Source organism: Anarhichas minor, unplaced genomic scaffold, assembly GCF_050575085.1.
Source record: "Anarhichas minor isolate MPS153535 unplaced genomic scaffold, ASM5057508v1 ptg000010l, whole genome shotgun sequence".
Taxonomy (NCBI): domain Eukaryota; kingdom Metazoa; phylum Chordata; class Actinopteri; order Perciformes; family Anarhichadidae; genus Anarhichas; species Anarhichas minor.
The window spans coordinates 876,988-900,866 of NW_027466456.1; the positions used below are offsets into that span (position 1 = coordinate 876,988).

The window sequence follows — 23,879 nt, forward strand, 5'->3', positions numbered from 1 at the left end:
GTCCAGTTGTTGATTTGTTCAATGCATTTACCCAGCCCCTGTATGGGATTATAGTCCCCTGGTGATATAGTTATATACGTAGATGTGTGTGTCGTCTGCATAATCATGATAACACACTTTGTTGTTTTCCATAATCTGAGCAAGTGGAAGCATGTAGATGTTGAACAGAAGAGGCAGTTGCCCAAACACAAAACCTGCTACTTGTGGCACAATTATTGAAACCAGTAACTCATCAATCTATTGACAAAGTCTCCTAAACCAAGAGCCTGTAATACGCCTTTTTAAATACGCCTTTTTTTAAACACTGACAGTTAAATTCCACACCCAATTATCAATCACCTGCACCCAGAATGCACCTGTGAAAACACCTGTTACCACTTAGAAAAACAATGCAACTATTAGTTATATAAATGTGGATTTGGTTCCAATATTATTTTATACAATTGAGCTGTCAAATGTTTTAGTTGGTTTGGCCAAGAACTCGGAGACACCGGATGTAACAGCCATCTATCCACTACTTTTATTTTACTTCAGCCAACTATCTCAGACTGCATTTGTGGATCTACTTCATTCATACTTTATTTTATTTATTTTATTATCTAATCCACATTCTCACCTCGTCCCTTTCCTGGACTGGGACCTGGAATCAATAACTACCTGTTTAGGAATAGCGCATGTTTGCTTTTACCAATTTGGACATTTCAGATTGTTCACACTTGCCCTGAGACGTCAGTAGCTTCACGACAGCAGCTGTTCAACAATCGTGCTCTGGCAACCAGGTGCATCTTCACCGTCCGTCTGTCCGTATGACTATTCATCTGCCTTGTCGGCGCTGTTTGGTGAGCTGGCAGCCTGGTCGGTCGGTTGGGTGTGTATGTTTGTTAATGCCAAGGTATTTGCTGGCAGCTCTGACTGCAGCTTGTCCCTCCAGCCCGGAGGAAATGAATGTTCCTGCCATGTGTCCTTCAATTTGTTTCAGATGTTTTACAAAAGTCTGAGGAATTCGTGTTATTCATCTTTTTTATAATTACTTTGCAGCTTCACATATGGCAGATATCTGCTGATCACGTTGTCTGACCTACTGAATGTAATTACACCTTTAGTACAACAGAGGGCGCTGTTGCTCACTTATCCTGAAACAATACGGACAACCTTTTGAAAAGTGATGATCTTCATTTTCAGTGATTTTAAAACCTCAAAGACCATTTCTGTGAATATTTTTGCTTCTCATCCGCAGTTATATTATATAATATGTTAATATATTAATGCTTTTGCTCAAGCTGCAAGCTTCAGTAAAATAATGCATTAGAAACATTGTTTTTATTGAAAATCCTCTGTCCCTGTCTTGAATACACCTACATAGATATTAAGCCGTCCTTCTGGCCTCTTCCGCCGGTACTGGGGAGGACTTTCTAAATGTACCCCCCAGTGTTTTGTGTGGAAGTGAGGAAACAACTCCTCACTCGTTTCCTCTGGTGTCCTATAATTAGTGTTTGTTGCCCTTGATTGCAGACAAAATATGTTGTGTAGTCATGCTGACACCGACCTGCACTTTTAAAGGAATACTTCACCCACAAAATGATCCTTCGTGTATCAGTTACTCCCCCCCGTGTCACCTTGAATTCTTGAAGAAAACAGGAAAACTATATCAAAACATCCGGTTACGGACTGTCACACTGCTCAGTGCAGTAGAATCCAATCATCGATCACTGCTTCACAAACACATGCATCTTCGATAGAACCTAACTATTTAAAACAACTTCGGACTCGCACGGACAAGCCTGCAAAAGCTTGAGACTGTTTATGAGGAAGTGTTTTTAATAGTAAGTTAGCGAAGATTAGTGTGATTGGGAAGTAGTGACTATAGAGAGGCGAGGAGACGTGACAAGACAAGATTTCAAGGTGACTAATTGATTTATAAATGGTTATTTTGTTAGTGAGGTATTCCTTTAAGTTTCAGGCCAAGCATCAGAGGCTCTGTCTCAATAACACATCCTGGCACCAACAATTAATCCTCAAACAAAAGTCATCCGCATTCCCGCATACAAGATACCGCTGCATAAAGATTTACTGTTTCAGACAACAAGACATTCACAAACAAGTGTGCGGGTACACGGCACCTGTCGAGTGTCATACGTGATTACAGATCCAGAATCCTTCGTGTATTTCTTTCTTCTCAGCTCTCAAACCTGCTTTATAAACGTATTCTTTACTTTGTTTGTTGTCATACTGGCCCTCGCTGGTCTTGGCCGGACTGTTATGGGCATTGTGAGCTGAATACAGCTGAGGAAATACCCAAGGTTGGAAAGGCATTGTTCCTACAGCACGCACACGCACACGCACACACGCACACACACACGACCAAGGCTGAGAAAGTAGTGTTTTCTTTGCGTTAGACGCAGAGAAAGGAAATGAGATGTGTCTGGACTCATTGATTAGTGAGGAATACGGGAGGCTTCACGATAACAGAGTAAACAAGAGCCGTCTTAATCTGTGAGTATGTTTTATTTTATAAAACTAGTTACATTTATTGCAGGTTTAGTAATACATTTTCAATAAAATACTGTAAGTTATATATATATATATGCAGAGAAGAACTGTACAAATGTGACATTGTTGGGATCGACGTGTGAGAACTGCCTCCTTACTGGACATTTAATGTGCCAAAAACCAAACATTTGCAGATTCAATTATCTAAAAGTTCCAGATGTCATTTCCTGCATGAGAGGAAGTGGGTGGATTGCGCTTCTGGAAGTGGGCGTGTCCTCGTGTCTCAACCTTTTTTACTCGCTGAGTAAACATGAAAGCATGTCCAAAGAGAGCTGCGCTTACAAACTCATCATACAACCTTCCAGTTTTCTTTCCCCAGCTGACTTATTGAGTAACACCTGTGACTCGTACAGTGAAAAGACTCGGGGGTTAAGTTGTTGAGGGGGGGGTCAGACAGGCGGCGTGCTGTAGCGGATCTCCGCGTTGAACTTGTCCGGCGTCTTGGGCAGAGGAGGCTTCTTCAGCATGTTGTGCTTCATGATGGCCTCCTCGTTGGCGTAGATCGGGGCGTCTGTGTCGTCGGAGTGGTACCCCGACTGGTATCCGCTCGTCTGATTGGACGACTCCGAGGCCAGAGACTCTTTGCTCTTAAAGCGCAGCAGCTGACTGGAGGGGGGGGGCAGGAAGGGGGAGGTTACATTTAAACTTGGTTTGCAGCTAAAACACAGTAACACTCTGTATGGTTATGATGTGAGCCCTCACCTGAAGTTGGGTGTCGTTGGCAGCTGTGGATTCAAACCCTTCACCTCCTCCGGTGAGAAGCACAAACCACTGTCTGTGTGACCCTCCTGTAGAAACGGCAACCGTGGAAATGAACACAGGCGGTTGGTGCAAACAGAGAGTTCACCCTTTATTTTGTAAAGTAGGGTAAGTCCACGCCAAGGATGAATAAAATAAAGTGTGTTTTCTTGCAATAACAGAAAAATTAGCTTGGTAAGTGTTTTTAAAATAAGATTTATTTCGAGGCCTTTTTAACTGATTTTGAGCAATATTTCACCAATGAGATTAGATTTTGGATTGTTGCAGAAATAAATAAATAGAATAAATCAAATAAGGCTCATTTGCTCAGGAGTAAGTAGATCAAAGCTGTGATGTGTGTTGGACGTGCAGACGCTCACCATGACACTGCTGCGAGCCACAGGGACGTCTTCAAACGTCTTCACACTGAGGGGACGACCGCACCGCTCGCTCTGTTGGGACAGTCTGCACAGAGGAAGTAGGTGATTGGATAACATTCACAGCTGAGTATATTCTCAAAGCCGTAAGTGTAGGGTACAAAATATTCACGCAACGACGATTTCAACAGATTTCCACCTGCAGAGATATTTGTTTGACCAATGAAATTGGTCTTTGCACTCAAGTTCTGAGTCCTAAATTTAGAGTTTCAAGTCCCAAAAAAGTAAAAATGTTTTGCATACTGACATTAGTTTTCTTGTTCACCTCCACATCATTTTTCTACACAAACAAAATAATCTTTGGTGTAATTTCTTTTCAACTGCTTCTGGTAATGTAACGTTGTCATGGTTAAGCAGCTTGATTAGACTCATTCAGTGGATCTGGAGAGTTAAGAGTGGAGAGTGAGATCATCATGCTGACCCTAAGGACGGCGGGTTGTCGTAGTGGAGCTGAGCCTCCAGGATTTCCCCACTCTGCGGCCTGCTGTAGGGGTTCCTGGGGTCGGGGGTCACTGGAGATCCTTCTGCCGCGCTGCCGACTGTCAGAGGGATGTAGTCCTTCCCATCCTGGATGACCAAGAGAACTCTAATAATTTCACCTCAAATACACGCTGGATCAAATTAATCCACACAAATGAGTAGAAATATGAACTCGCATTTAAAAATGATCAATTAAATGTTTTCCAGTAATTACTTGTCCTGATGCTGTAATCAGCTTTCTCCTGTCGCAACTAGCTTGCGTCAGCCTGTATTTTCTTTTCTTGTCCGACTTCAGCTAACTTTCAATTAAATTTCCCAGAATGAGTTCCGGTATACTGGGAACACTGACAGCCATAACTACAGCACAGTAAAAGACATGGACGGTGCCTTTTAATCATAAATTGCATGATGGACTATTGAGGCTGTACAGAAACCGGTACATCTGAATCCTTTTTATTCTTGCTGTATCTAGAATATAAATGTTTTATGGACACGGTGTACAGACCCGTTGGGCGCTGGCCTGCAGCAGGTTGCCCAGATGTCCCACCAGCTCTGCGAATGTTGGCCTGTCTGTGGGACGATCCAGCCAGCAGTCCAACATGGTCTGGTATCTGTAAGTAAATGGGATCACGGTTAAGACGTTGGAGCGAGTTAAGTTTTTTCTGCGTGTGACCTGCATCGTGTCGACCTTCCGCTCACATCTCGGTGGTGGCGTATTCCGGAGGTCTCATCCTGGTGCCCTCCTTAAGCCTCCTGCAGAATAACTCGTCGATGCAAACACCCGGATAGGGAGAAGCCCCTGTAGGAGATAAGATGGAGGTAATACTGCAGGTGTGCAGTGATCATTATTGTGTTGTGTGTAATGGTGATTATGAGGCTCACCCAGAGAAAAGATCTCCCAGAGAAGAACTCCAAAGGACCAAACGTCACTTTGTGTGGTGTACACCCGATCGAAGATGGTCTCTGGAGCCATCCACTTCAGAGGGAGTCGAGCCTGTAGCAAGAAGAGGATGTAAGCTTCATTACTTCACATATTTTGACTGTTTGATGAGCCCCCTTTTGACTGCAGGAACTTCTCCAGAAACTAGGAGCTTTTTGAGGAACTTTGTGTTTCGACCGCAGTGACCAGAGTCTAAATAAAGTTTTTCAATGTTTACTGAGGTAATAAATCAAGAGAGAAGTAGAGTCATTTTCTCATAGACTTCTATACAACCAGAGGAGTCGCCCCCTGGTGGACACTAGAGAGAATGCAGGTTTCAAGACACTTCAGCATTAGCTTCACTTTTCAGACCCGGAGGTTGCCGCCTGGTTTTACCCCCCAAAAATGCCCCCCGGTAAGGAATAGTACTTTCTGCAAGTACAGGAACTTTCAGGGTGTGTTTTTTAAGTGATGTCCGTCGCTGTTTGGTCAAACACACACAGCGCCGCTGCTTCAACCCGTGTACCGCTTCATTAATAAATATAGCAAGAACTCTTGTTTGATTTAGGAAACGAGGGGAGAGCATTTCTCTTTGATAACACAGAGTAAAGTTAGGCTTTGCTGTCCCCTTTATGACTCATTTTAAAAAAGGCAGAGAGAGAGAAAAAGAAGGAGATTCCGAGCTGAGAGGGTGAGCGTTAGGAGAGAGAGAGACAGCGTGGCAGTGCCGTGAATGAGAGAAAATAAATGTTTTTGTTCAGATTGTTTCATTGTTTTTGTTTTTATTTTTAAAGATGAAAAGTGTGGGCACAATGAACTGCAGCCTGCAGAGGGTTTACCCTGTGACCATCAGCAGCCATCCTCCCAGCGGACTAATTTGCCTGATCTTCGCAGGTCTTTAAACCATGATGGAAACACAGACAACAATGGGCCAAAGGAACCTTTTTAGTTCGTTGAAAAGTAGTCCCGGGACTAAAATGACCAGAAACCTCACGCGTTAGTGTGGGGGACTCACATCTCCCTTGCGGACATAGTCGGGGTCTTTGTAGACGTCTCTAGCGAGGCCAAAGTCGCAGATCTTCACCACGTTGTTCTCTGACAGCAGGATGTTTCTGGCTGCTAGATCTCTGTGGATGCACTGCAGAGCAAACAGAAACAAAAGGGATTCATATTCACACGCAAAGAGAGATTATCATCTCCAATTTTGGATGTCTGCATGCGTACACACAGACGTCTAGATAATATTTAGTTTCACCTTGCGGGACGACAGAAACTCCATGCCTTTAGCCACCTGGAAGCTGTAGCAGATCAGGTCCTCCATGGTCAGATGGTCCTCGTCTGAGCTCTCTGTGGTCACATGATGCATTTTAAATCATAACTGTGAGCCCTGAACAACATTACAGGTGTCCACAACAACTAATGTGGGAGTTAGTCATTCTGCATTGTCTTCCCCACCTTCCTGCGTGTCCACGTTGCTGCCTGAAGCCCGGTCTCCAGCTCTGGAGCAGACGGCCGTTCCCATGCAGATGTCCAGCTGGGCGATCTTCCCCAAGCCCAGATCCCCTTCGGCCACATCCTCGTCTGCATACGCCCACTTCTGGCTGTCCACCCGCCTCCTCTGTTGACCACGAGGGAAAACACAGAGAAAGAAAGAGTCAGAATGATATTTTATTCAAGCTGCAGGTTTTCTTTGTACGGATCTCACTGCATGTTAAGATTGATTTATTCTTGCCGCAACCGCGGGGGGTCGTGGATGTCCGGGGGGCAACGATGACCTTACGAGATCGAGGCGCTGCGTTTTTTTGAGCCAGGCGCCGCAGTTGCTCTCAACCGACTGCATGACCCAATGCATGATGGGAAACGCCTGGCTGTCACCTGATTGGCTCTTAGTTTTGCAGATACATTTTCACACATATACATATATCAAATTAGAAACGATTCAAACGAGGTCTGTAAACTACAACTAGCCTACATATTGGATCTACTAGGATGTAACTATTTCTGTGACTTCCTGTGTATTCTCTGAAGGCTGCTTTTAACTGTCAGTTTTTTTCTCCGCCCACCTTGCTGCTGCCGCATGAGCTCGTCTACTTTCCAGGTGAGGAGCAGCTCATCTCATACCAGCGTAGTTTCTAACGATGGGACGCAGATGGGCGGAGAAAATGGAGATTGACAATGAGCTGCTGGAGGCAGAGTCAATCAGAGAGGGTTACATTTACCTTGTAGGGGCTGTACTCGCCACGCTTGCTCTTCAGGTAGCTGGAGAGGTTTCCGTTTTTACAATACTCAACAATCACCATCAGTGGCCCTGCGGAGTGAGGGGAAGAGGTTAAAGGTCAAAGTAAGACGGCTCTTTACATCATGCTGTATTGAAGAAGACTTGAAACTAGAGATTGAGACCATAAACTCATGTTTACAATGTTTACTGAGGTAATAAATCAAGAGAGAAGTAGAGTCATTTTCTCATCAACTTCTATACAACCAGAGGAGTCGCCCCCTGGTGGACATTAGAGAGAATGCAGCCTGGTCATGAAGACTAGAGGACGAAGATAAGGACAGCTATGTGCTCGCTCACCTCCAGGCTTCGTACAGGCTCCCAGCAGGTTGACGACGTTGAGATGATGTCCAATATGAATGAGAATTTTCAGCTCGGACATCAAGGCGCGGTACTCACTCGACGTGGCTCCCTCTGTAACACGGACAGATTTAATTTATAATTTTTTTTATTTATTGTCTTTGTGTTCGTGTGGAGAGACAAAGGAGGAGGAAACACTCGCCTTTAAGCATCTTGACTGCAACAGTGGTGTGCGTGGTGGCTTTCTCGATGCCGAAGGCGGCCGCTTCGACCACCTGACCAAATGCTCCTCGTCCCAGCGGGTCACCTTTAAATGCAGGACATTCATCATGAAGACACAAATAACAGCGCCAGATGCAGTAACCCTTCTTTGACATCACCCGTCATATGATGTGTTGATTAGAATTTGTTTTAAACTGGAATTCATCTAAAACGATCAACCATATAAAAGTGGATGATTTGTAGTTTTGCTAGCGTTGGTCCACCACTTTAGTCCAGACTGAAATGTCTCAACAACTATTGGATGGATTGCTATAACGTTTGGTTCAGACATTCATCACCTCAGGAAGACTTTTTATATTTTTGGTGATGCTCTGACTTTCCTGACGGACACATCCTGTGTTCACACCAAACGTGAAGCAAATTTCAATCAATGTGATCTTTTTAAAACTCGTCTAACTCTCTAAGCGGGGACTTGCAGGAGCTTAGTGTCCTGTTCAAGGCGATACAGATGCTTGCTTGACTCCTTTACTCGCTATGCCACCTTGCAGCCTTCAGTAGTCTCACCTAGCTTCAGCCTGTCCCGAGGGAACTCCCATTTGTTAGCATCGTACGTGAGCCTCTCGCACTGCTCGTCCATGGGCATGTCCTCTGCGTCCAGGATCATGGACAGGTAGCCCGTCTTCAGATCCCCCCGAGTTGGCTGAAACCGTGCGAGAAAAAACATCTGAATTAATGATCAAAAACTAAATTGTACAGCATGTTTCCAGTGACTCCATTGCCCCTCCCGTTACAAAAGGATCCCAATCAGTGCTGCTGGTCTACGTGACTTATCGGAGCAGAAAGTGGACCCTGTTGTTCCTGGAAACAAAGGAGAGCTGCCACTGAGAGCCAAACCAGTCACTTCGAATCAGTCTCACACCCACACACTGTGTGTGCTTGTGTGTGTGCATTTTAGCTGTACTTCTTTTTTTTAATTTTCATTCAGAATCATCCTTCCTTGGGTTTTCCCAAGGAAGGATGTATGTAGTGTGGCAAAGGGAGGATGAGGAAGTTCTTACTCTCTTTCTTCCACGGATGACAAAGACGATCAGTAACCAGAAAAACATGGCGATGACCACTGACCCGATGGGAACAATCAGCTCCACATTGGTCTTTTCCTCTGCACCTAGAATGGACCCAACAATTTGAGATGCAGGCGTGCTCACAAACAACAAATCCCTCAGTGAACAAAAACGTGGGACAGTCACGGTGGAATGTCGATTATAATTTCAGTGGCGTGCCTCGGTGGAGCTGCATAAAGTTCAGACAGTCTTGTCTTTGGCATGTTCACGTGTGTGTGTGTGTGTGTGTCTGTGTTTGGGCTGGAGGAAGGAGACTGTTGGAATCTGGACTGTAAGCAAACTGATATTTTATCTCGTCATAACAAATGTTCAGGAGTCAGCAAGAACAATTACTGCCAAAGACAACTTGGAAAAGCCCTTTTGGAGCCGTCGTGAGTAACATGCTGCAATGAACCGACGTCTCTCCGCTGCAGTTCAGCGTAGAGACGAAGATGATTAGGGGGAAAGACTGGGTCAGAAAAGGGGAGCGAATGGTATTGTTTCTTCTTGTTGTTAGGAGGGTAGTCTGAACAGTTTATATTCAAACCTTTTTCGCATCACAGATTAATTGTTCCCTTGTGAAATCTATTTTAAACATACGTTTTAAAAAAGCAAATAGTTCCATTTCGAAGATAGCTTTAATTTTAAAGAAACGTGTAATAAACATGGCCGGTCATGTGACTCAGGCACAGTGTAATTGATACGATATGTCATATATGACATTCAGCCACCGTCCTCATCCCAAAAACCTTCAGAAAATCTCTCTTTTTTTAAACTGCTCGCTCTTGCTTGTTGCTCTGTAAAACTCCCTCACATGCACGCAAGATGTTCTCGTTATCCGCCCGTCCTCTGCACTCCCTTGTTTGCAGGGATGACGCCTGCAGCCGAGAGCAACTCTAACTGGGTCTACGTTCTGCTGGCGGGGTCCGGGTCACGTAGGCCCTGGTTCTAGTCATTTGTTTGTGTGTCGCTGTGTCGCTGTAGACAGTAGAGCAGAGGCTGGAGCTGGGCTGGCCTCTCCCTTTGTCCTGCTCTCTCCTCATTGTTTTGGATTTAGAAACACCGAGGAGGATGTGTGCTAACTGGGCCAACTTCCTGTCATGCGGAAGCAAAGTTATTCTTACTCTAAATCTTTGATATCAAAAAATGTCAGATGTTTGATATGAATTGTTGAAGCCTTGAGGTCAGATATAAATACACGGTCTTTGTGAGTATTGTGGGTATTTACAAGAGGTTAAGGCTGGAGTATCTTACATGAACTATGAGCAATATATGGATGGATTACTGAACTGGCCTACTGGGCACAGGTCCAGGTGCTCAGAGGGGTCCGGGGCACCTGGACCCTCTGTTTGAAGTGAGCGTTAACATTTCTTGTTGGAAGTTAAATGTTCTCTAAATCTAGTAAATGTCTACAAAGAGAAGCAAAACATATACAAATTGACAAAAAATGACTATAAACTACACTGACAACTTCAATGGGGTGCAAAACAACTACAAAGAGACAGAAAATCACCCCAAAAAGAAAACATTGAGACGGAACTACTACAAAAAGACTCAAAACTGTTCCAAACACACACAAAGGGATCACAAAACGACTACAAAGAGACACAAAACAACTACAAAGATACACAGAACGACTACAAAGAGATGCAAAAAGACCAACAAAATATTTCGAGACAGAACGAAGACCCCAAAAAAGTATTAAACGAGCATGAAATAAGTATAAAGAGAATCAAAAAGAGCATAAAGACACGAAAAACAACCACAAACAGACACAAAACAACAACTACTTTTGGGGCTCTTGCTCCCATGTAGAAGGGGTCGGGGGCCTTTGACATGTCTGTGCCCAGGGGCCGATATGTGTTATCAGTAAACAGGAAGTACTTCATCATTGTACTGTAATACTTCAGGTATGATTCGGGGGAGGGACTGACCTTCGGTAGTCAAATAGGCCTGTGAGGTGTCACAGCCGCGGCTGTTACAGGCAGTGCAGGTGTACAGACCGCTGTCGTCCTTCTTCACTCGCTGAATGGTCAGAATGTGGTTGTGCTGACTCAGGATCACGCCTGAAAGCAATCCGTGCTGTTTAATTGAATGAACTGTGGCAACGCGTGAAGTGAGTGAGCGTTCATTAGATAAGCCATGCGACCGCCTCACCTGAGCCCTCCACCACAGTGTGGTTGTTTTTGGTCCACGCCACCGTCGGGTTTGGCGTCCCGCCAGCATCGCACAGGAGACTGATCGTTGCGCTCACGTTAACCTTTTGGTCGGTTAAATTATGATGGATCCTTGCAGCCTCAAGACCTAAAATCAGAATCAAAGTAAATTCATTTAAAAAAACTCTAAATGTCATTTTTTGTTGACTATTTTGAAGATATTCTCTCTAAAAACATCTGAAAGAAAAGGTTTAAATTGGGATGTACAATGAAATAATCGCGCACAAAGATTTTCCCTCAATCAGATGCCCCACTCTTAATACTTCATCGTCATCTTGGCTTTTTCCCAACCAGTGAACAGGAAGTGAGCATATCTGGACTGAGGAGGAGTGACGTAGAGACGCCGTATACGTCTCTGGTAGAGACCTGTCAATCACCGTGTAGCCCCGCCCTAAAGCATCCCCTGCTTTATGGTCTGTTTGACTCTAAATGGACCATAATGTACTAAATGAACATCATGCTGTATTGAAGAAGACTTGAAACTAGAGATTGAGACCATAAACTCATGTTTACAATGTTTACTGAGGTAATAAATCAAGAGAGAAGTAGAGTCATTTTCTCATAGACTTCTATACAACCAGAGGTGTCGCCCCCTGGTGGACACTAGAGAGAATGCAGCTTTAACACATGAAGCTTTGGCTTTACTTTGCAGAACCGGAGGTTGCCTCCTGCTTGAAATGATGGTTTTCCATTGTGGATGATCAACTTGTAGGTCCTGAATGTCTCAGTGTTCTCAAATATAAAAAAGGGAATTGTACATTTTTCTCACCTTTGAGAGAAAGACGGCGCAGCAGGCAGGTTTTCTCCCGAGTCTTAATGTTTTCCACCTGACAGGCGTACAGACCCTCATCCCGAGGGGACACGTTGGGCAGCGACAGCTCCAGGGTCACGTTGGTGCCCTGCAGGCTGGACAGCGTTACACGAGACGGGGGACTCCGCTGCAGTTCAAGAGAGCGACGGGAAATATTTTAATATTTTACTCAAGTAAAAAGGGCAATATAATCATGTAAAGTATTCTGTTACAATTAGAAGTCCTGGATTCAAAACCTTACTAAGTTAAAGTGCAAAAGTATTAAGATATACTTAAATTACCAGAAGTTAAAGTGATCATTATGCAGAGTAATATATTACCGATGCATGAGGTGTTCATCATTGTAATGTTGCAGCCGGTAAAGGTGGAGTTCATCTTAATGACTTGTTGTGTAGTTTAATCTATAATTAAAGCTGCTAGCAGCAATGAACGGACCCTCACACCTTCCCTTGTGTCGGAGGTACTCGTGGTACGGGCGGCGTGGCTATGAAAGGGGTGGGGCTGGGGTGTTGGGGGCGGGGCTATGAGTCTTAATTGTCATTTAAATGTATTATCATGGCTGTGAAATTTGGAGCAGATTTGACTAAGGACTCTTAAGTTGCAACAACTTCGGACTAAACACGGCCCTTTTTTGCCGCCTCGTCACATTCAATTAAAAATGGCCGACCTTCGGTTGGGTTTTGGTTATAACTCCAAACTACTGTAAAGTACAAGTACCTCAAAATTGTTCTTAACTACAGTCACATTCCACCACGGGCGACACGGCTGCACCGACGTGATCTGCTCCGACTCCGATATGTTGGTGACACCGAACCAGGTCATGTTTCCGTAGAGCAGCTTGTCGGCCTTACATCGCAGAACCACGTGGTCCTCCTCTAAGGGCCCGCCGGGGGGAGACACGCTCACCTCCAGGCCTGCAGAGCACAGATGGACACGCGGGCGTGAACGACGGCAGCGTGGTGAATACTGAAGCGTGGTCACAGTTACAGGAAAGAAGCCACATGAGACCAAAAGAAAGAGAACAGTGCTCACGTGTGACGTGGAAAAAGATGATGCGTGAATCCTCCCCGACTTTGTTGGCAGCCGTGCATCTGTAGAGGGCGTGGGCCTCGGCTTTCTGAACCTTCAAAGAGCTCGCGATTTTCTGGGAAAATGCATTTAATTTGTTTATGATTGATCATTAAATAAAGTGCAACTGCAACACTGTTGACCCGAGGATTGTCTGTGGAGGACTGAAGCTGCCGTTGTAATAAATAAAAAATAAATAAACTTAATCATCAAATAGATGTGCAGGTTAATTAAAAAATATGTCAGAATAAGATATGTTTATTTATTTGAACAAAAAAGCAAATGAATAAAAAGCAGAAATAAATGTAAACATTATAAATATTTAAATAAAAATAAATTAATACAAAAATAATAATTCTTGTTTTTATTTCTGGGAATATTTATTTATTCCAAATTTAACAATTGAGGCTGTTATTTATTTATTTATTGAGAAATGTATTTATTTGTTAATTTATTTATTATAATGTCAGCTTCAGTCCTCCATAGCGGACAGCAGGGAGACGGGGGTGTAATCAAGGGGAATTATTTACCTTTTGGTTATGCCCAGCGTCAGTTATGATCCGTTCGACTGGGTGGTGACCGGTGCTGTTGCTGATATGCCTCCAACCTGTGCACGCCGCTAGCTGCACTTCAGACTTTATCAGCCGTGACCTTTTGGACAAAAACAAACAGAAACCAGGTGACACGTCTTTAAACAATGTCCTCACAGAAGCTGCACTAATCACCCACGTCAGTGTCGGTGCAGAGTTGTTTCTCTTTCACTCTGATGCACCAAACGCATTTTAACATTTACAAATGGAGAAAGTCTTTCACTATGTACTTGTTTTTTGTATGTTTCTTTCTTTTTCTTTCCTGTTATTGCTGAGTTATGCAACTTATTTTTAGTCGAGGCAGAGACAAACTGTCGATCAAAATTAAGAAGAACAAGGAAGTTCAGTTTATTTTATAATTCAGAACATGATAACGAGGGAAAGAAAAGTCTGCAAGAAGAGACGCGGCTTCAGCAGGAAGAAGAGCTTTCTTTTGTCTTTTTTTTTTACAGGGAGCACGACGGGAACAACAGGAAACGTAGCGCAGGACTGAGGAAGTGCTCCGATGTGTAGACAGGAGATAAGGAAACCTGCTGATGGTCTTCTCTGGACAGAGCCGGCCACTCGCACACTCCTCCTTTCTGTCAACACGCGGCAGATCACGGCATACCTGAGGAGGCTGTCGGGTGACCGCTGACGCCTCCCGTCTGTTTATTGCATGGACCAGAAACTGATCCAGGAACAGCCCCAAATATCAGATTGTATAAAATCAGTAAACACATTCTCAAGTCTGAGAATAACTGACGTCCTTGTTAAAAAAAGGGGACATTGTGAAGAACATGAATCACATCCGCTGATCTGCATCGGGTCAGAGGGGCACTCTCTTTGTCTCTTCTCGTGTTATTGTCAACATCACGAAAGCAGCTATTCCTCTTCTAAATCAACGACCTGTTGACAATGAGCTGAGCTGAGAAGCACGTGAGCGCTGCAGGCACGCTCGAAAAGGACTCACTGGAAGGCCTTTGGACAGTCGTCTTTAGACATCCACTGCCACTGGATGTGTGCAGGTGTGGGGAATCCACGAGCGGTGCACCTCAGGGTGGGGCTGCTGCCGTACGGGTACACATCAGTGTCCACCGCCACCTCCTTCTCAATGATGTGAGGAGGCACTGTAGAAGAAGATACGGACAGTTAGCACCACTGTCCCGCCAACAACGGCGTAAAAAATACTGTAAAAAAACAAACAAACAGAGAAAACATGCCGTTGACCAGCAGCTGGAAAGAGCGCCTCTGTTCCTCTTTGGTGATCTTATTGGTCAGGACCATTGTGTAATTCCCAGCATCCATTTCTGTGACTCCGCGGATGACGAGGGCTTCGCTTCTCTGTTTTATTCTGTAATCCTCCTTCAGTGGAAGGCCGTTCTTTAACCTGGGCAGACAGAGCAGCGTACAAAGCGTGACATGAAGTATCTGAATCTACATCAATGTGACAAAGATCACAATGGAAAGTTACGTTTTTTAACTAACTGTATGACAAAGTGCTGCTAGTACTTCATGCCACGACGTATTGTTCCCCTGTGAACGTACCATCTAGAGTTGGGGTTAGGGTAGGCTGAGTACTTGACGGGGATGGATGTTTGATCCCCGACATTTACCTCCCAAACCTTCGTCGACGGCTCTTTTATATCAATGAAAGGCTTTTCTGGAAACATAAAAAAAGAGTCACAACATGTCGTTAGCAACACCAATGTTTAATATTTCAATATTCAAATCTTTAGAAAGAACCATAGTAATTATCCCATCAATCTTATGAGCATTGAGAAGATGGGAAAAGTTTTGTGGTTAAAGAAAAAAGGGAATAAATAAATATCTGTGTATTATTAGAGCCATTGTATGAAGAAAAAAATGAATGAAATAAAATATTTTGAGAGAAGAGACGTGGTTCCTTTAATCTCAGACAATTTTCTAAATTATCACTTTATATTCTCAGAGGTTATTCAAGTTTTTTCTCTTAAATTTCTGAGGTTTTTCTTGTATATTTACTACTTTAATCTTTTAAAATATCAAAGTAAATGATCTCAAATTCATTGTTTTTTCTCTGAATATTTCCCCCTCTTCCGGCTCCGTAAGTATTATTTTTTTTACCTACGATGGCCCTCATACGCCGTGGTAGATAAATGATTAATGCCAAAACCAAAAAGAAAGTGTAAAAAAGGAGTTGAAAAACAAAATAAGATGGTGAAAGATAAATTGAAGAATAAAACAAAACACATTCAAATGTTTTGGGGTTCCATAAGACACATCCAGCAGAAAAAAATAAAAAACACTTTTTGGAAAAGAATAGGAGAGAAATATTGAAAAATAAAACCGTTCCACCTGAGTGGGAGGTCTCTGTATTCAGGACACCTACCATACACTTCAAGAAATGCTGAGGCACTTTTCTCCATCTTCCCGCTGGATGCGGTGCAGGTGTATTCTCCGGTGTGGTCGACCGTCACGTTCTCCACTCTGAGTTTGCTGGAAAGCTCCAGCGAGTTCCACAGCTTCTTCTTGTTGGGCGTCGTGTGGGTCGGCCTCGAATTGTTCACCGAGGTCTGACATGAGAGAGAGAACGATTCAGAAGTGCTGTTCAGACAATTAAAACACATCAGAATGAATGAAAGGAAGACTTTTTTTTAGCTAAAACAAACCTAAAGTAGCAAAGCCTTCAGTTAACTAATCTGTTGCAGGAGTAGACGGTATTTAAGAAGTGGACGTAGTAGTCGTGACGTCACTCACTGGTTTGTGGACTGCGGTTTTGAAGCCTCAAGTTCATCATTTTGGCCGTTGCCATTTTGACATTTTCGCAATAGGAATTGACCTTATTTGGACTGTGAAGGAGTGACGTAGAGCTGTATGAACGCCCTAAAGTATACCCTGCTTTATGGTCTGTGTGACTCTAAATGGACCATAATGTACTAAATGAACATCATGCTGTATTGAAGAAGACTTGAAACTAGAGATTGAGACCATAAACTCATGTTTACAATGTTTACTGAGGTAATAAATCAAGAGAGAAGTAGAGTCATTTTATCATAGACTTCTATACAACCAGAGGAGTCGCCCCCTGGTGGACACTAGAGAGAATGCAGCTTTAACACATGAAGCATTGGCTTCACATTTCAGAACCAGAGGTTGTCGCCTGGTTGCAAACCACATTTTGGCATCTGGCTCAAAAAGTGACATCCATAGAACGTTTTTTTTTTTTTTTTTTTTTTTTATCTGCAGAATACCCGATATGTTATGATCCAATGAAGTTAGGCACTATACGAGAGTACGAGAGTAAAACACACCTGGGGGAGATCTGCACTCTACTGAATATGCTCTTTTCTAGTTTTTCTTATATGAACCGGCACGACATCAAAAACACATCTGGTCACCTTTGCCCTTTGAGATAAACTAAAGGATTCCTGAAAACAGGAAGTAAGGAATACGTGAGGAAGTGAGATACAACACATCTGGTGTCTCTGTCCGTCCTCAGCGTGTATTAAAGACAGGCTGTCACATGTAAAATATACATGTCGGCATTGGCCGACACAGAGGAAGAGCAGGTAGGCCTCGGGCACTGACCAGGGCCTGACCGGAGTGGGTCCAGTTGAATTCGATGCCCACGTTGAGCTCGGTTTTGGCCGTGCAGCCGAGCTCCAGCCGCTCCCCCGCACACAGCCTGAGCTGAGCGGGGGTCAGGGTGAGTTCGTAGATCTTGTATCCTGCGGAAAAGAAAAGGGAGGGACGACATGGCAGTCAGTCGACGGCCTATTGTTCTCCTGCGACTACTGACTCTCTCTCTCTCTGCTCGTACTTTTCCTCGCTCGCTCAGTATTCCACCAAGTCTTTCACTTACTTTACAATCATATGTTCCTCTACGGTTTGAAAATTCTGTCCACACCACCTACGTTTTACAAAATATCTCCACTAGAACTAGAACATTGGAACGCAAAAAAACCCAGACTCCAAGGTGGCGATAAAGGCTACATCACTGATACCTCAGATACCAGAGGAGATTCTGCTCATTTTCCTTTGGCGGTGTTAACAAATTGTAAACAATAGCAAAGCAATAGCTAATTATTTCTTTATTTATACATACTTTATATTTGGTGCTATGTCGAAAACTGAAATCGACTCGTATGTGGTCAATCAACGAGGTGGATTTTCTGCGTAGCGTCACTTTACGATATAAGGAAATAAAAGCTTAAAAAAAAGGTGATTGGGAGTCTTGTTCTACGAAATATTCAGACATCTCGGTGGCCTTTCAGGAGCAGCATCCTGCAGAGGAAGACTGTGAGAAGGCGGGGAACGAGTTTCCTCACGCAAAAGACTAGATTAACGCGGGAAAAACAGTATTGTAGGAGTGAAGGAACGACGGTGTTGACTTTAGGTCCGTTTGACTGATCTTCGCTGGTCGTTGTTGAAGTGAAACCATCCGTTATGTAAAGATGTCATCGTTTCCACACAAATACAAAGTACCTTTTAGTGACATAAAACTCTGTTTGCGTGTGGACGAGAGGCCAAACCGTAGAAATAGCTTTTTTTAAATACATATCTGTAGACAGGACCTTAGACACAGCCTGTCCACTAGGTTTAGATATCCATTCAGTCTAATAAAACACATATTACTTCTACAGCTGATACTTTGCTGTGTGAATCTTTCCATCCGTCTTACCGACTACAGCCACAATGTAGAGGGGGGACTTGAACGTCTCATTTCCGATGCGGGTCTGGCAGGACACGACGCCGGCGTAGCTGATCAGGTGACTGGGGACCGTGAAGCCCGTCCTGGCGTCCCACAGGGAGTCCTTCCCATCGGGATGGAGCTCCTTATTTGGATACTTCTGACAGACACAAACATTTACTGATTTCGAACACAGAAAAGAAAAATACAAAAAACACCAGGAATTTTTCCACACAAGCACCGATAACCCGGATATGTAAATAAGATAATATAAAAAACTATAAAAATTATTAATCTGCAACCCTGTAAAATGAGGTATTAGTTGTTCTGTAATGCTGGTCGTCCTACAGAAGTTGCTTCCATCCTGTGCAGCAGCGAGAGAGAAGATGAAGGGAACAGAAACAACTCTTCCTCACAGTGTGGAGCGTGACGTTGAGATCCTCCACCGAGCCTCGGCACGGTATCACCACCCGCTCCCCCTCACGGATGAACACCACCTCGTATTCTTTCTCAGGCGGCACAAATGGCACCTTGTAATCTGAAATAACACAGATAATATGTGTAAGTTAAGTTAAAAACGGTGTATTAGTTAGCAGTGTGTCCTTTGTGAGACTGTGACTGCAGGATTTACAGTATTTTGGGGTATAAATGGTGACAGTGATACTATTTGCAGTATTGCAATCCGAACCTTTAAAACAATTTGACTTAAAGGCACTGTTTCTTAATACTGTTTGATATGTTCACAGTATTTATACAACACTTAGACCTACTTTATAATACAAAATATAATATAATATAATAAAGCAAAGATGTCAGTTTGTTGAGAGTGGGTTGTACCGTTGACAAACACATAAGCTGCTGCTGACGTCTTGCCGTCCTCCACCTTCAGGTCCCTGTAGGAGCACTGGTACTGTCCGGTTTCGTTGACGGTCGCGTTGGAGATCTGCAGTGTCGTGCAGAAGAGTCCCGATCCACTGCAGTCACTGGTGGAGAAGCGAGTGCTCGTAGGAGGGGTCGTCCACCTCAGGTACTGGCGGCCTCTGCCACACGAGAGATATTGAGTCAGTCCTGTACTGTATGTATGGATTGAACTGGTTAAAGTATATTTATATACGTGTACCTGCATGTCAGTTCCAGGTTGTCCGATTTGTTCATCCTGTGAATGCCATAGATGTTCAGCGTCGGTGGATCGGGCATAAACCGCAGTTCGATGGCTGGAGTCGACAAACACAGTGATGACACAAGTCTGTGCAGCGCTAACAAACAACAGCTTCACAGAGGGGTCAGAGGTCACTATTGTTACCAATAACGCGCACAGTATGGTCCTTTAAAGATGTACTAAATGGAAATTAAATCAGGTTCAAAAGCCCAAGGTTGGAACTTAAAACCTTTTAAGCCCGAGCGGAGACCATTTGGGCTTCGAGCGAGACCGTTTAGAGTGGTACCGTGGTTCCGAATGGACTTTTTATTAAGAAATGTCAAAAATGCTCCAGACATATTAAATATCGAATTAACGGGAAAAGTCCGAGCAACATCATCATACCAGCCATTGCAAACACTGCAAACACAGTTATACATGAACTAGTATCATATCTGGAAGATATCTAGAATATTTACCACAATTTCACGATTTTTCGGCATGACTCTGCGAGCCGTGCACACAAACAAAGCTAGACAAAGGAGCTGCTACCGCACCAAAACGGCTAACGAGCGTAGCTATCCGCATTAGCATTTCACAGAGAATCGATACATGTATTCATTATTTCGCTCCATCAAACCCTTACAGAGCTACAAGCCAGCAAGCACCACACAACCGAGCCCGATTTGGAGTTCGAGCGAGACCGTTTAGCCTGCTACCGTGTCGTAGAACGTACTTTTCATAAACAAATATGATTAATCCTCCACAGACATTATATACCGAATTAACGACAAAAGTCTGGGCAAAATCATCATAGCAGCCATTGTACACACTGCAAACACAATCATACATGAACCAATAAGACATAACACAATATCAGTATTTTTCGGGATGACGCAGCGGCCATGTACACATAAAGCTCCAGAAAACACAAGCTAAGCGCTATCATGGCTAACTGACATAGCAGTCACAGGAGCCTGTGAAACCGTGGGGGAAGGGATTTTACGCAGCATGACGCACGGCGTGCTTCTGTTTGTTTTACCATAACGAGGCTGTCAATCAAAACCACGTTGGCACCACTCCATATATGGGACTCTGGCGCGTCTAAAGAGGCGTCACACTCTGGGATTGGGCAATCACAGGGGTGACAAAGCACCACTCACACACACAAGGCAGCCAGGCTGCTCCATGGCTCAGAGACACAGACCGGCTTTAGAGAGGACTCCTGGTCTCAAATTATGCCAAACTGCTTGTATTTGGATAGATTGAATAATATTATAGATAAAACAAGTGAAATATATAGTTATATAGTATATAACAGTATAATGGAACAGGTTCCAAAATGACAAATCTGCTTGACCTCCCACGCCCTCTCTGACACAATAAGCTCTACAAACCTCTGTTTGCTTCACTTTATCAAAGCCAAATCTTTTTATACAGCCCTCTGTCATGTTGTGCTATGATTTGGGAGAGTTTTTAGCTTACACCTGCATCATTAAAAAAAGATATTCATGCTTTCAGTGCTTTTTTTCAGGCGAACCTGAAACTTTTCAAATTTGAGCTATGTTCCATGTTCAGTCACCATTAACCAGTAACATATACACAATACCTTCACATTTCAACACATCTCACAAGTGTTACCTGTATTCTAGCATTATATTATTAAAATAGACCTTGTAGTTAAAGAACTAAAGTCTTTTTAGTGTGGGTATGTAATTTTCGAGCAGAAGCCTAAAAATATGGCTAGGGTTTAATTAAAGCACAAAAAATATGTATTTTTTAAAAAGGGTGTTTCGTAACTGGCTACTGAGGGGACATTTTTTCCACTGCTGCAGAAAATGGCGGAGCTGTGTCAAAACAGGAAGCAGGGGAAGATGGGCCGGGTCAGGCTCAATAGCCCGGCACAGTGTGGCCTAGGTGGGGTTCCTGTTTCGGAGGATACAGGCTGCCCACCACCTCCCTGTGAGGCCCTAAAGCACACATTGTATTGTATGGGGGAAAAAAACTTTATAGGCTGACCAAGTGGGAATTATAGAAGTTTGATTTGATTGATTTGTGTGTTGGGTTGTAGTTAGTTAGTTAGTTCTTCTTTGTCAAATAGACTCACATTTCCCTCCTTTTCTCAACATATCCCAGATCAGAAATTAGTGGATTACACTAGAATACTTTTTCATACTCATCACATTTCAGACTTGTGGAACTCTTCATTAACCACAAAAGTAAAGCTCATTTATGCCTGTCCTAATAGTTACAACTGACAGCTATCCCGTCATGTCACATTCCTTGTATGTTCAACATACCACGGCAATAAACGATTCTGATTCTGATTGACATAAAAAGTAATAAATGATTGCCTTTATTGCGATAATTAGTTTGTTGTTTAACTGAAGTTTTTGATTCAGACAGAAGATTTGATGAGTATTTAATTGATTCTCTTACCAGCAACACAACTGATTTTCAGAATAATGCCAAACAGTGAGACTGCCTGCGCCATCGTCCGTCAGGTCTTCGCTGCAGTAACGATAATCCTACAGGCTCAGTGTGCTAATCCATCGACTTCTGATGTTTGAGATTCCACCCCAGAGAAAGTTTGCGACGCCACAAAGTCATGAAAACGAGCAGCGGAGGACTGTGAGTCCAAATGGAGCTGAAGCTGCTGCTGAGGATGGAGAGACTCCTTCAGCTGGACAGCCTGCAGGGGAGGAGTCTCTCTCTCTCTCTGTCTGTCTCTCTGTCTCTCTTCATCTGTCTGTCTGTCTGAAAAAAAGTCACATTATATAGTATGTCAAAAACGTAATAAAAAATGTCATAGTATAGTATGTCAAAAAAATCATTAAAATGGCAGTGTACAGTATGTCTTAAAAATGTCATAGTATAGTATGTCATGAATATGGCATCCTTTTGAGTAGCCCCAACATTGGGTTTCACCTAGCTGTATGAAATTTGGTAGGTATATTTAGCGTGATGGGACGTACAAAAAATCCTCTTGGAATTATGCCCTAAACAAACAGGAAGTCGGCCAATTTGAATTGTATGATGTTTTGTTGACCAAAAAAAACACCATTCGCCATGAAAGAGGAAGTTGTTGTAACTCGGCCGTACATTGTTCTTCTTCAAAGAAGTGATCTAGAGGTCTTCTGATAACAGCAAACCAAACCTTACAGCACGGAACTAGAAAGTGAATCCAGAAATAAACAAACACCATAATTATTCTGTAGTGAATAAGTGGGCGTGTCAATAACGAAAATGGGCGTAGCGTTATTCTGCCAATAATTTCTTCTCTCTAAGGACCAATCCCAATGTCCCCCCCTAAAGCCTCAAACCCTGAACCCTCAAGGACTTAATACATGAATAAATAAATATCCTCTGATTTCATGTTTTTTATTTGTTCCATCTTTACCCCTTAATATTTCATGTCATTATATTTAATACAGCACAAGCCTTACAAAAACTACAGAATCCGCTTCAATATTCACATAACTCGTGCACGCTGATGTCTGATGGTCACAGAAATGCAACCAGAGTCCTGCCAGTACGCGCGACGTGCGTGAAGGTGCGAGGGCCCGATCAATGCTGCTTGCAGCTTTAATTGAAAATGATGTTTCACAATAAAAACATTTGAGACAAAGTCTTCTTCAGGCGGCACAAAAAAAAAATCAATAGATTCAGTTTCATCGCCTGCCAAAAGATGTCTATCAAGGTTTGGATGTTAGAGCTCAAACTGTCGGATGATTTGGGACAGTGCCAACACAAGGAAACAAATGGAGCAGCATCTCACCTGACGAGGAGACGGAGGTGCGTGTCTTGATGTTGGCATGGATTCAGAAGGGTGTGGTAGGCAGGTGATGGGGTTGTGTGCTGAGTGCTACATCCACGTGTCCTGGATTGGTCACTTCTACACAAACTCAGTGCCCCCTCCCAGCCAACAATTCCTGGACGGCTCCACACCAACTGCACCTTTGGAGAAGCCGGCAACAGAAACACTTTCCATTTTTATTTTCTTATTATTTTCCACATTCAACATGAGGTGATTGTTTTGAACTCTGGCTCACTCAAAGCTTATGAGAAACAAAGATTTTAGAAGAGTCTTGGGGGGAACGCAAGAGAAGGAAAACATTCAAAGTTGTGTGGGACATATTTGTATATTTGGGTCATAACATGAGTGATATCTGTGACACACTTTAAATACAGTGTTTTGTTATTTCACTCTGATAAAAATAAAGCATAAAGACCATTATATGGATTTGTGTTTTACTATAGAGAGCTGGAGAAGTTGATCTCAATAGAACTGAATTCAAAAACAATGTTTGTGAAAACAGCCATTTAAAAGTTGTTGGAAGAAATAATTTTTAAAAAGCTGTGAATTGTTTTCAGCACTGTTTGT

At 43.2% G+C, this 23,879-nt stretch overlaps 1 protein-coding gene across 1 annotated transcript; it reads right to left on the minus strand.

The window, feature by feature from the left end:
• Positions 1–2,708: 2,708 nt before the first annotated feature.
• On the minus strand, positions 2,709–21,989 carry kdr (kinase insert domain receptor (a type III receptor tyrosine kinase)). The gene is made up of 31 exons (XM_076088524.1): positions 21,935–21,989; positions 19,478–19,571; positions 19,195–19,397; positions 18,774–18,895; positions 18,349–18,517; positions 17,256–17,395; positions 16,057–16,240; positions 15,234–15,348; positions 14,909–15,075; positions 14,659–14,815; positions 13,647–13,767; positions 13,057–13,192; positions 12,810–12,962; positions 12,007–12,195; positions 11,179–11,325; positions 10,956–11,087; positions 8,980–9,086; positions 8,486–8,621; positions 7,902–8,006; positions 7,700–7,813; positions 7,344–7,432; positions 6,580–6,742; positions 6,380–6,471; positions 6,140–6,262; positions 5,088–5,199; positions 4,905–5,004; positions 4,711–4,816; positions 4,147–4,292; positions 3,669–3,753; positions 3,253–3,338; positions 2,709–3,156 (listed from the first exon to the last, which is right to left on the minus strand). The coding sequence occupies exons 1-31, from the start codon at positions 21,987–21,989 to the stop codon at positions 2,940–2,942; spliced, it is 4,065 nt and encodes a 1,354-aa protein (XP_075944639.1). The 3' UTR covers positions 2,709–2,939.
• Positions 21,990–23,879: the final 1,890 nt, after the last annotated feature.